Genomic DNA, 13803 nt, shown 5'->3' with positions numbered 1-13803 from the left:
CAGCCCAACTGCAACTCCCTTAGCAAAGATGACAATTGGTGAAGGAGCTTAGAATGACTGTTCCCCAACAACTGAAGGGGAAGATTTCCCCAGTCCCCGATGCGCATTAAAGGCAGAAAAAATACTCTTCTTAGAAGCGACGGTCTAACCTGGATGAAATTCTGCCTCTTTCCAACATTATTTGGAGGCACAGCCAGCAGTCAACTTATTTAGAACCATGAAACTTTTGTTATCAAATCATACTTGCTTGAAAATCTACACATCCTTTTGAAATAATAGGTTTTATAATCTGTCAAATGTATCTGGGAAAAAGATTTTGCGTTCCTTTTAGCCTCTTCTATGGGGAAGTTTTTCTTCACATGCTTGGCCTTGGCCAAGAAAAGACCTACAAATTACAGTCATTCACTTAATGTTAAAGGGTTAATGGTAAAATACCCAAAGTTGTCGTTTGTTCATGGATACCCCAGGCAGATTCATAGACACAATTCACAACACTAAGAAAACTTCAATAATGCCATCGTTATTAGAAAAAGCTGAGAAGAAAATGACATCTGTGCAGTAAGGATAACTACTAGAATTGCCAAGTAAATAATAAATATATTCCTCCAAAAGATTTTTTTTTTAAATTTCAGGCAAAAGAAAAGCAGGGAATGTAGCTCGGCTCTCTTTTAAACCATGGACTGTTTGTATTCTAAATAAGGCACCTGAAACAATCATTCTGTTCACAGTTATTACTGTGAACAGAAACCATATTGAAAGCTGCTTTCATGGGGGGAAATTATATTCTATGTGCCTGGGGAGATTTTCCCCCTATTACTATTAATCTAGATATGGCTGCAGGGAAGCTTCTGCATATCTCAGTGAAAAGAAGAAATATCACAGGGAAACGAAGAGGGGAAAGCAGCTTGTATAACTTCTCCAAAGACAAAACAAACACCTGGGAGCAGAGTTGCACAGTATGAAAAAAGTGTATGTTGCAAACACATACCGTGACCCGACAAAAGCGCGCACGACGAAAGCGCGCCGACAAAACCACATCGCTAAAACCGTGATGTCATCACCATGACATCATCACCGCGGTGACAACAGCGCGGCGACAGAAGGGCGCTTTACAACAGCGCGGTGACAGAAAGCCAATTTAAGTTAAGTTAAAGGTTAGGGTTAGGTTTAGGGTTAGGTTTAGGGTTAAGTTTAGGGTTAGGGTTAGCTTTTGAATGCTAGTAAAAGCATTTTGCTTAGCGCTTCGGACGGCACGGATTTGCCCTCTGCGGTTATGTCGGCGTGGAAAAGGGCTTTGCGGTTTTGTCGGTGAACCAACACATACACGTGTGCAGAAGACCACAGCAGCAAGAATATAGTTTTGCAACCGAAGGCAAGAGTGGCATTTTCTAGACTTAAAAGAGGCTCCACTGTCCACGGCCCCAAATGCAGTCTCTCAATCCCTAGTTTTCCTATCAATCACTTGCCGCATATGTACCACCACCACCACACTCACAAATGAGCAAACCCTGCACTCACAAATCAATCTCTTGCACTGACGGAATACATTCAAGGTTCTCTTTAACACGATTCCAATTTCAAAAGAACATTGGCCAAGTACAAACTTCTTTTCACAGAGAAAAATCAGACGTTAACAGTATTTGTCACAAGGCCACATTTAATGCAGCCTACAACAGGGATGGACAACCTCATCCCTTGGGGTCTCTTGCAGCTTGCCAAGCCAGTTTTTGCAACATCTAGAACCCTCTGCCTCTATTGAAAATAACTGGGCATAGTTTTTGTTATTTTTAAGGTGGGCAACATACTGTATTCTTCAGAGTATAAGACACACTTCCCCCCCCCTAAAAGAGGGTGAAAATATGGGTGCGTCTTATATACTGAATGTAGCCCCACCCTTTGGCCTCTGCGCATCGCTCTAGCAATCCCCGCAGCCATGAATGGGTCTGAAACAGAGTGTTCAGACACTGAAAACACGATGCGCAGAGGTCAAAATGGCAGCCCTGAACAGCTGTTGCCTCTTTGGACCGGTTCCGTGCTGCGCTTGCTGTATTCACCGGAGCGCCCCAAGAAGATCACCTACATGTTTGAAGCTGCAGTTCAGTCCCAAAGCACATGCTCACAACCAGCGAACCTGAATCTCTGGGAACAGCTGATTGGGGGTATTCTGGGAGCCGGATCCACCCGCCAATCAGCTGCTTGTGCTGAATCAGGCTAATGTGCTGAAGCTGACCAGGCTTTTTGCAAAGGATGCTAGCCAGATTAATACCAATGGATGCTGATAGGCAGAGGCAGATTTTTTTTTTCTTATTTTCCTCCCCAAAAACTAATGTGCATCTTATACTCCGGAGAGTCTTATACTCCGAAAAATACAGTACATGAGCATTAGTGTGAAATCTAGAACAGGTTTAATACAGTTTGAAAAAGCTAAGAAAAAGCCCCCTCAAATCCCGGAATCAATCAAAACATGTGCTTCAACCAATATGTACAATTCAGCTCTTCCACTGCAGCTCCTGACCCCCAAACACTGCAGTCTTTCATTATTCCTGCCTTACAGGGATCTCTGAGAGTATCCAGACCTGTCACCATACTCTCTTGGAATCCATCTGGGGTTTGACGTTTCATTACTTCCCATCAGTTTGAAAATAAATAAATAAATTAATTAATTAATAAAGGACTATGGAAACATCAATTAGCCTATTTCAGGCCTTTGAGAAGTTGAGTGTTGTCTTATCAATTCCCCTTTTATTGTTTCCAATCCAATCAGTGGTGGGTTTCAAATTTTTTTAGAACCACTTCTGTAGGTGTGGCCTGCTTTGTGGGAGTGACTTGCCGGCCATGTGACCGGGTGGGAATGGCTTGGCAGTCATGTGACTGGGTGGGTGTGGCCAACTTGCAAAATGTAGTGAAACTCACTTAACAACGCTCTTGCTTAGCAACCAAAATGTTGGCTCAGAAACTCTGGCATTTGAAGCACGCAAGTCTTAAAGCTGTCAAGTTACAAGACCCTTCCACCCCTAACCCCTTAGGGGAAAAAACCCCAGGGGTGTTCAAACTTGACAGCTTTAAGACTTGTGGACTTCAACTCCCAGAATTCCTCCTCCAGTCATGTTGGCTCAGGAACTCTGGCATTGAAGTGTGCAAGTCTTAAAGCTGTCAAGTTACAAGACCCTTGTACCCCTAACCCTTTAGGAAAAAAAAACCCAGGGGTGTTCAAACTTGACAGCTTTAAGACTTTAAGGTTTAGATAGGACTCTTAGAGAGGTGAGCCAGCCAATCAGTGAGTGGCAGGCGGGGCAAGCATGGTGTGGACGGGTGGGGGGAGGGAGCTGGAACCGGTTCTAAATGGCACGGTAGATTTATGGAACCTCTTCTATAGGAGAGGTCAGAACTGGCCCTGAATCCAATGCTATGTCAGAAAGAAATCATATAATAAGCATTTATGACCGTTGTCCCGGGATCATGTGAACACCTTTTGTGACCTTCTCATACAGAGTCAATGGGGAAGTCAGATTCACTTAACAACCTGAACAACTGCACTGATAACAAATGCGGTAAGGAAGCTCATAAAATAGAGCAAAATTGACTTAACAACTGTCTTGGTTAGCAACATAACTTTTTGGCTCAATCGTGGCCATAAATCAAAGATTACCTGTGCCACATTTCACCTTTACCCCTACAGATTATATCCTGAAGATTATATTAGAAGTTCAAAAATGTAAAGAAGAAACGAGGTTGGGGAAAGAGGACACAACAGCAACATCTAATGGTGTCCTTAGAGATGATGAAATTGCACTGGAAGCTGCCCTCGGATGCATCCAGAAACCGATTACAAGAAACGTGACCTCATATCATGGGAGGTGCAGAACGCCTGAAGGGAAAATTAGCCCCCTGCTTTGCGCCTTCACTAGGATCAATGACACAGTGCACCAAATTGCCAAGTGGGAAACCAGGAACATCTGTTTGTCTCTTCTCTTTCTCTATTCACCAGAAGCTCCTCCTGGAGGGAATCTTGAGAGACAATCTTGTCCATGGGTAGCCTGCTTTATTACTATATTTATATAAGTGCAGTTATTCATAAAGATGAATACGTTTGGCAGCTCATAAATGTGCTAGTAAAGTGAAACGGTGTTAGCATAAAAACACATCGTTCAAATGTCGTTCGGAATTTTATACATAAAATCTTCCAAACAAAAAGAAATGTTGTAAATATAAATACGTGACTGACAATGACTGCATGAAAATGTCTTCGCTGGGAATCTAAAGAGTCCAGAAGGATTTCGCTTGGCAAAACTCTTCAGAGATGCCATTTTGATCTCACTGTGAAAGGAAAAGAGCTTTGGCTCACCAGCCATCATGCCAGTTGGCACAGAAGCACTTGCAACAGAGGCGCATGAGCCAAGGCAGATCCCAATAGCTATTTAGGAAGCGGCTGGGTGACTTCGAACCAGTCACTTTCTCCCAACTCCACCCAACGTGTTGTGGGGAAAACAGGAACTAGGAAGAGGAAGAAGAGTTGTGTATGTTTACCTCTTTGAGTTACTTATAATGTAACAAGGGGTAAAAAGAAAACTAATAAATAAATATTAAAAAACAGCTATGTGAATTAGAGGTAGAAAAAAGGTGCAACTATTTTCAGATGTGTGTGATTCACAATTATAGTTTCATATGAGACTCGCAGTCTCAAATCACCAGCTCATAAAAGGATTTTTATTTTATCTATTTTCTCTCCAAATAAGAACAATACCTTTAATAAATAGATAGCAATAGCAGTTAGACTTATATACCGCTTCCTAGGGCTTTCAGCCCTCTCTAAGCGGTTTACAGAGTCAGCATATTGCCCCCAACAACAATCCGGGTCCTCATTTCACCCACCTCGGAAGGATGGAAGGCTGAGTCAACCCTGAGCCTGGTGGGATTTGAACCGCCGAACTGCAGATAGCAGTCAGCTGAAGTGGCCTGCAGTGCTGCATTTAACCACTGCGCCACCTCAGTACAGTACAGATCTCCAAATGTGGACCTCCTTTGGCATTCCATGCCCATAGATTTCAGTAACTTCATCAATAAAACTCGTTTCTCAACCACTTCCCCCCGAACACCTGAGAGGTTTTGAGCCTTTTCACATACATATCTGCAAATGAATCTTTTTAAAAACTATTCTTAAATAACAAGATATTTAAGCTTCATTTCAAAAATAGCTCTGTCTCTCATCTTTGTTATTTCTATATTATGAATAAGGAATATTTTCCAATATGTGGTCAGTGCATATGAGAGCACCTTCATATTTCCCCCCCTTTTAAATGGATCTACAAGTATACAAAATTCTGGGCTATGGGGTATGCTGGCAGAAAGAACTAAGCATGTACATTTATTAATACAAACTTCAGATGTTTTTCACAAATAAGTTATGTAAAAACAAGCGTGATTTTAATGATTTCAGTTTAATAATAAATGCAAAGAATCTTTTCCTCGTCATTCTTGGATTACTACTTATTAAGAAAGCTGACCCTGGAAATTGGTAAGAATTCAAAGCTAGTATAAGGTAGCTAATTTGTTTTACTGTTGAAGGGACTGTACAAGACAATAGAAAAATGAAGCCATCATCTGGATCATGTGATATCTAACAATAAAAACATCCTAGATTAATATTGAAACCTTCCATTAACCAACATCTGTTTTATAACCAAAGATATAACTATACTTCATCCAAGGAACAGGATACAAAAACAAACTACCTATTCTGATAAAGTTTAAAGGAATATGTGATGGCAAGAAAGTAGTTTTAATTTTCTGTTACCTTAGATTCTGCTCTAAGTTATGCTTCAGATAAGAAGCAAATAAAATTCTACAGTGAAGAAAGGGCATAACTAACGCCAATTGTATAAAAATGCTATGATCTGTATCGGCTTCTGATGAGCTGATTTTGTACAAATGAAAGTTGAATCTGTTCCAGCCTCCCTGGACAAAGGAGCCAAGAATTATAATGCTACAAGAATTATTTTTAATTTGGAAAATGAATTAAAAGGGCAGCAGAGAGGAGAAACGTGAAGCATGCAGAAAAGACAGATGACATAAAATGTACAGAAGTAACAAAATACTTGAAGTTTAAACAGACACTAGCATATTCCAGCAATCCATATTCCTCCTTGGTATTACTAGGCTTCTCTAGTTCCAGCCCAATAATAAACCGATCTGTACTCGATGTGTTGCAGATTAAAAGTAGCTTTTCTTGCTTAAGGTGACAGGGACCCATTATAACAGGGTATGCAAATCATATCCAATCACTTTTAGATTTTTATCTACAAAATCAATATTGTTTTGTAGCAGCTAAGGTGGGATGTCAACCTTGATTTCATTGAGGCCCGCATCAGGGTTCTGTATGGGGGGCCGGGGTGGGCTTGGCTGTGGTGGGTGTGGCCAGCTCAACGTCAGTCCTGTTGGGGGCACCTGTGGTGACCCAAGCGCTCCATTGCCATTGGCAGAAGGTTGCAGGAGGCCCTGGCAGCCGAAAACCAAGCTTAGAGCCCATTTTCATAAGCAGCCTGGAGCGGTTCTTCACTGTTCCCAGGGCAGCCCCGTGGATCAGATCTAAGAATGCCGCTGGCTGGATCTGGCCCCTGGGCCTTGAGTTTGGCACCCCTGAGCTAGGGCAAGAAGAGAGCCAGCTTGGTAGACTGGTTAAGGCACTGGGCTACAAAACCAAGAGATTGTGAGTTCTAATCATCCATATGGCTGGTGACTTAGACTAGTTCTTAACCCTAAAAACCAGGGAAGGGCAAATTATTTCTGGAAAAACAGTGTTGCCATAAAAACTGCAGCCAAAGTCCAGGCAATTGCCAGAAGTCTGAAGGTCATAAACCAAGGAAGGGCAAAGCACCTGTCTGTGGCTGTTGTGCCAGATGTTTATGGTTTCATCTCCTTCCCCTTGAACGGCTGCCATCTGCTGCTTCTCAGTTAAAAACAGATGTTCCCCATTTCCTTTTCAAATGTACCTGTAAATATATCTAGCTTATATAAACCCAGTTGCTTCTTCCAGCCCATCCCTTTCTCTTACTCTCCCCAACCTTTTGCCTATTACACATTAGCATATTGCACGACTCCTTAAGGCAGTGTTTCTCAACCTTGGCGACTTTCAGTCCTGTGGACTTCAACTCCCAGAATTCCCCCAGCCAGCTATGCTATGCTATGCTGGCTGGGGGATTCTGGGAGTTGAAGTCCAAAGGACTGAAAGTCGCCAAGGTTGAGAAACACTGCCTTAAGCTATTGAAAAGAGATGATCTTGCAAAACAATTCAAGGAATGGAGAGATAAATATCTCCAAATTCCAAACATGTTTTGTCAGTTTCCTTAATGTGGTCAAGTCAGTCTTCTCTTCACAGCCCCAAATGATATATATGAAATTCTTACAAACAAAACTTAAGAGGAGGGGAACTGAGGGCAGAGGCGGGATTTGTGTGTGATGGTGAACTTTTGTGAGATGAAATGTTGCAATGGGCAAAAATGACACAGAATCAATAAATAAAACAGCTTGACTTTTCCGTGCTACACATGGCATTTAGCAAGAGGGAAGAATTGCACACTCTGGAGAGACGAGCAGAAGGGTATATTAGCAAAACCATCCGTTAGAATCACATAATTTGGCCAGAACAGCTATAGAGGAAGAGTGGAACTGACAATAATTATACTGCTTATGTTTTTTTTGCTGACCCAAAGGATAGCCAATAGCAGAGAAAAGCTCCAATGGTAAATAGCGGTATTGTTTTACAACCCCTTCAAGAACCCTTCTCTGCATTTCAAAATAGTGAAAAACCTAGCTCTCTTTGTCATTCTACTAATTTCGCTGGAGTAACTAAATGACATGGGAAACCTGGTAATAGATTTAAAGGTAAGCAAAACCATCTTTTGGCTGCACTCACACCCATTAATAATGCCCGTTTATGTTCTTTCCTTCTATCCAACTGCTGCTCTTCAGATTTTCCAACTATCTGAACAGGGTGAACAAATCATATCTTTGAACTCGTTATCTTAGCATTTCTTGCAAACCAAGATTTATTCCTCTGACAAGCAGCCCATCATTGTTTACGTTCTCTAGCTTGGGGTCACACATACAAAGTCAAAGTACTTAAAACCATGGTTTTAAAAGACATTTTATTAGTCATCCTCACATATAACAATGCATATCTTCACTGACCTTCTTTGGAAATAATATGAAGAGATTCACTACTGCCTTCTTCTAGGATATTTTCACCCTTTAAATCAGGGGTGTCAAACTGAAGGCCCGCGGGGTGCTTAAATCTGGCCCGCGGGATCAGCCTGAAAATAGCACGGTGCCTCTGGTAGCCAAAACGGTGCCACCACCCCATGCCCCATTTTCAACCTCCTGCAGCACTCCGCCAGCCAAAGCAGGGCACAAAACAGGAGGCATCTGTCTCGCACCCTGGGCCCGCAGAGAACTACAATGCTGATCCTCAAAGAAATCCAGTTTGACCCCCCTGCTCTAAATCTAGCCTAAAGCCTTTGTATCTACCATGCAAACACTAACTAGGTCCATCCCCAATTGCTTCTTTAAAGACCAGCCAAGGTCAGTCCCATCTCACACGACGCTTCTTGTACTGAGGCTGACAGGGCTCAGTAGTTGGAATCCTAGGAACACAGCGAGACAAGATTTGGGGAGGCATTTTATAGCATACGGTGGAGTATGAATCTAGCCATTCCTATCTCCCCTCAACGTAAGAAACTTTTTCATGGCATACAAAAGTTTGAGACCAGACATCCCACGTTCTGGATTGCTCTGGGGCAAGTATCTTGATTGTGATTCGGTAATGACTGGTCAGGTGATGCTCCCTGATTTATTTATTTTTTAATGAATACTCTTATAGGGGGGGAAAAAAACCCAGAATCATCATGGCTGGAGTTGCCCCTGCCTCCTACATATATCATTTCAGAACACATTCTGAATACCAATAGAATAAGAGCCTAAAAAGCAAACAGGGGAAGAACACTGGAATAACAAGCCCTAATTTGTGACTTGCTGTCATTTGATTTGAGAACCAGAAGGGAGGGTTCACTACACTTTCTGATTAACACAGAACTGAAGTTAAGGCAAATTAAGTTATAACTAACTTTGCCATCTTCCACCACCACCCCGCAATACACACACACACACACACACAGGATAAGATTCTTTATTTTCACAACATTTTGATTCATGATCAGGCTCCACCCAAGATATTAGAGCCAATGGAAATAATTTATAATTTTCACTGAAATGCTGCCCCACTCATATCACTCCATAATGTTTCTGCCATAACACTGTTTCTGTAAACTTCTCACTTATAGAGGAATAATGACCTAGAGCTTGATTAAGGCACCAGGCTAAAAACTGGGAGATTGTGTGGTGGCAGCGCAGCATTGCACTGTTTGCAGACTAATTCTGCCAACTGTCAAGAGTTTGATTCTGACCACCTCAAGGTTGACTCAGCCTTCTATCCTTCAGAGGTCGATAAAATGAGGACCCATATTCTTGGGGAAAATATGCTGACTCTGTAAACTACTTAAGAGAGGGCTGTAAAGCACTGTGAACTGGAATATAAGTCTAAGTGCTATTGCTACTGTGAGTTCTAGTCCTGCCTTAGGCATTAAAGTCATCTGAATAACTTTGGGTCAATCACTTTTTCTCAGCCCAACCTAACTTACAGGGGGGGGGGGCTGTTGTGGGGAAAACAGAGGGAGGAAGTAAAATTGGTACATTCATCGCCTTGAGTAATTTATAAAATAAAGGCTGGATATAAACACTAAATAAACATTTCTGTATCTTCCACGCTAGGATTTCATTATAACAGCAGATATGATGAAAGCCACCCCACCATATCATGGTAAAAAATAAGTAGTCAAGAATGCCTCTACTAGGCTAACGGCTGTTCATTGATATTTCTCTCTAAATCCAGTCAGAAGGGTTTTAAACTTCCAAAATTTACAAAAGTCTTCCCAACATAATCACAGGAGTAATTTGCATATAATCAACTCCATTAGTAGGTAGCCCACTGGTCATTCCAATTTGAATTCCAAGGTTTAGTTGCAGGGCTGGTGCAAGTTATTTGCAGCCTGAATAAGTTGTCAAGTTTTCCAGTTTACAAATTCCACTGTTGTCTTATTTTAACACTGACAACAGGACAGGCTATTCTACTATATCTGAATATTACAAGCTAATTTAGGGGTGGGTGGGTGGGAGACCATGTGACACTTTACGCTTTATCCCTGGTAATCTTTTCCTTGGGCAGTGATTACCCCCTCCCTCCTACTCACTATGGATGAACCTGCCTCACTCTGTATAATATAGTAGGTCCATCTCTTTAAATAGGGTTTCAAGATTGTGGTTTGCTGCATTCCTGGCAAATTGGCTTTATCTGTAATATAGATCAATTCCTCTCAAGGTCCTGGGCACACTTTTAAAAACATTAAAACTTTTATCAGTAAGTGATGCAATATTACAGGAATAAAGACTAGTAATATATAATGTCGTCAATCACTCACCGAAATATATTTTTCAGCACTTGGTTAACTCTCTTGACAAACACACTTTCTTTAGCAATTGCAGGGATATAAAAGGACATCCAGCAACCCCAAATTTTGGGACCTTAAGGTGTGACTTAATAAACAGTCCATCCTTTCCTGGTATGGCATTTCCCGGATTTGCTGGACTGCACATGGATCATGCTTCTTGGAGGTGGAACCAAAACAGATAAACCCGTGTCATCTGTCAGCTTCACCAACCCAGGTGACAGGCAAACCGAATTTCTCTCTCTCCCTCTCTTTGATGATCTCTCTCCAAAGCTTCTTCAAATAATCTCACCCCCTTAACAACAGAAAAGCCTTGAGACTCCTCTTGTTAGCCATTAGGGCAAGTGTTTCTCAACCTTGACAACTTGAAGATGTCTGGACTTCAACTCCCAGAATTCCCCAGCCAGCATTCGCTGGCTGGGGAATTCTGGGAGTTGAACTCTGGACATCTTCAAGTGGCCAAGGTTGAGAAACACTGCATTAGGGCCTTATCCATGCCTGAAACATAAACAAAGCTTACAGTCTGTCGAGATTCTCAGCCATCCAGGTCATATGGCTGTCCCAAAGGTGCTTTTTTTCAGGAGGCAACTGGACTTTTTTGCTTTTCTCTTTCGAAGACGTTTCGCTTCCATTCCCCACTGAAGAAGCTTCTTGGATGAGAAGCGAACCGTCTTCAAAAGAAAAAGAAAAAAAGTCTATGGATCGCACAAACTCTACTACAGTACTGTACTTTGGGGGGGGGGGGGGAGAGAGACTTGTGCAGCCCATCTCCGCTGGACTTCTATGCTTCCAGCACAGCCACCTTCTAGTTCGCCCGCTTCCCCAGCTCGCCCCGCCGCCTCACCTTCACTCCTCCTGTTCAAGGCCATGTGTCCCAGAGAGGTGCATAGAAGCAGCAAAGGCCCGCAGCCCTGGCAGAGGGAGAACCATTAGCGCCCGGTTGGGAAACGACCACTCCGCCTTCTCCTCCTCCTGCTGCTGCTGCTGCTTCCGCTTTCCATCCGGCCGTGTCTCATCTGCGGAGGCCCCGCCTTCTCATTGGCTCTTGCTCCGAAGGGGGCGGTCCTTGAGCTAGCGTTCCAAGGGGGCGGGGAGGACCTCCCTCCTAGGCCCCGCCTGCCGAGCTCCCGAGGGGGGGGGGAGGGTGCGGGGAGGCCGTGCGCGGCTGCGCAGAAGGGTGAGAATTCCGCCTAGCGAGCCGGTCGGCGGCAGCGAGCGGAGCCGCTTTGCTCACAGCGCACAAGCCGCTTTTTTATACGGAGCAGCCGGGCAGCGCCTGGAACACGGGAACTTATCCAGCGGCGCCGTTTTCCCCCGAATGTTGTGGCGGCCGCGCGCGAGTCCCTGAGACAAATGCACCCGGGGGAATAATGTCCATTATGCATACTTCTCTGCCTCTTTTCCTCCTCTTCTTCCTCTTCTTCTCCACCTTCACTATCGCCACCACCAGCACCACTGTGGTTGCCACCACTATCCTCCTCCACCTGAGTCGCTGAAGGCAGCGTGCAACTCACTTAGGCGCTCAATGAATAGCGCACTAGAATGTCCGCGCTGAGAAAGGTAAGCGGGCAGCCAATGAGCGAGGCCGCCCAGGACCCTCGCGGGGGGGTTTTTTGGGGGGGGGAGGCAGGAGGGGGCATCGGAGCTCACCCCCACCCCACTCCACACACACACACGCACCCAGACACCTTCACTGTGCCTTTCACCGAAGATTTAAAACCAGCTACGCTGTTTGGGCGGCTGTGAATGAGCGCCGCAAACTCTGGGAGCGGGTGGGCTTCGGGGAAGGGGTGGCGGTGCTGTCCGAGGTGGAGGCGGAAAGCGCTGGGAGGATTAAGTCAATGGGGGGGGGTTATTAAGAGGGAAGCTGTGCCGTTGCTGGTGCTGCGGTTGGGGTTCGCCTCGGCGCGGTGGTTCCGAGCGGGGTTCCCGATAGTCCTTGGGGGGCGGAGGGGGGAGGTTCACTTGGGGCCATTGGAATCGGAGGCTGGGGGGGGGGGAGGCGTTTGTGTCTTTCGGTTTCCCCCCCCCCCTCCGGGTCTTCCGACGTGGCGTTGATGGGGATGCGGTGCTGGTGGGCTGCGGCGGCATCTGTTGCGGAGGCCGTTCCTTTCGGGAAGGGGGACGAGGGGGGTAGCGGGGACGGAGTTGGAGAGAACGGGAGTTTTCTGTGACAGCTGCGGTTATTTCGGTCACGGAGGGCTGCGGGGGGGGGGTTCTGCGTGGGAACAGGGCCACTGTCGGCGTCGGTGGGGTCGAGAAGCGGCGTGGAGGGCTACAGTCCCCCGCTTACCCGACGACATGGATGCACGCGTGCGAGCCGGTTGACGGGGCGGGAGTGGAGGGAGGCTTAAAGCGCCTAGAATTGATGGCTGAGGACGGTTGGGGCGGCCGGATGAGCGTTTTAAGTCCCCCCCGTCTCTTCTTTGGGGATCCTGGAGGTGCTGCTAGGAGGGCGAGAGAGAACCCGAGCATCCATCGGGGTGGGAAGCGCCAGGGGGGAAACTCGGGGGGAGAGAGACGGGAAGGGTCGGAGGAGCAGACGCGACGGCGTCCTCCCAAAAGCCTCTTTGGGCGAACGGGGGTTTTCGGAACCGCGGCGGCGTCTCCTTCGGGGCGAGGACTTTCTCAGAAACAACCGGGACGGTCCTGAGATTCCCCCCACCCCAACGCCCTCTGTCTCCAAAGCGGCGTCCGTCGCCCTCGGGAACGGCCGGGACTGCGGGGCGAGCGTCTTCCGATCTAAGATGGGAGAACGGCCGAGCAGCGGGGAGAAGCGCGTAAAAAAGCCGGAGGAGCGAGAGGAGGAGGAGGAGGAGGATCCCGCTTCCTCGGAAAGTGCCGGGGCGAGAGGGACGTGTCGGCGGGCGCGATCTCTCTCCCTCCTTTTGGCTGCGCCGACCGCCGTCCATGTAACGGCGGAGTTCGGCTCCCGTGTAGCGCGGCGCTTTCCGCTGCTGCTGCGGACTGGCGCTCGCTTCGCCGGCTCGTTCCCGAGCGCCACAGAGGCGGCGAGGCTCCCCAAGTGGCCGGGAAGCGCGCGGGGTTTCCCCTCACAGGCTCCGTCGGAGACCTTCTGAGCCTGCAGTGTTTCTCAACCTTGGCGGCTTTAAGTCCTGTGGACTTCAACTCCCAGAATTCCCCCAGCCAGCTCTGCTGGCTGGGGGATTCTGGGAGTTGAAGTCCACAGGACTGAAAGTCGCCAAGGTTGAGAAACACTGCAGTCTGAGGGGATTTGTTTTGGGGG

At 46.0% G+C, this 13803-nt stretch overlaps 1 protein-coding gene across 1 annotated transcript in view; it reads right to left on the bottom strand.

The window, feature by feature from the left end:
• Positions 1-11554, bottom strand: part of ERICH1 (glutamate rich 1) — a 73473-nt gene extending 61919 nt beyond the window's left edge. The window contains exon 1 of the mRNA XM_087718988.1: positions 11401-11554. Coding sequence (XP_087575114.1) covers positions 11401-11425 — 25 coding nt within the window. The 5' untranslated portion in view covers positions 11426-11554. The remainder of the gene's footprint in view (positions 1-11400) is intronic.
• Positions 11555-13803: the final 2249 nt, after the last annotated feature.

The sequence above is a fragment of the Thamnophis sirtalis genome, unplaced genomic scaffold (genome assembly GCF_051295495.1).
Source record: "Thamnophis sirtalis isolate CommonGarterSnake01/CBP01778 unplaced genomic scaffold, rThaSir2_p1.2 scaffold_6, whole genome shotgun sequence".
Classification (NCBI taxonomy): domain Eukaryota; kingdom Metazoa; phylum Chordata; class Lepidosauria; order Squamata; family Natricidae; genus Thamnophis; species Thamnophis sirtalis.
This window is presented reverse-complemented; position numbering and strand designations above follow the sequence as displayed.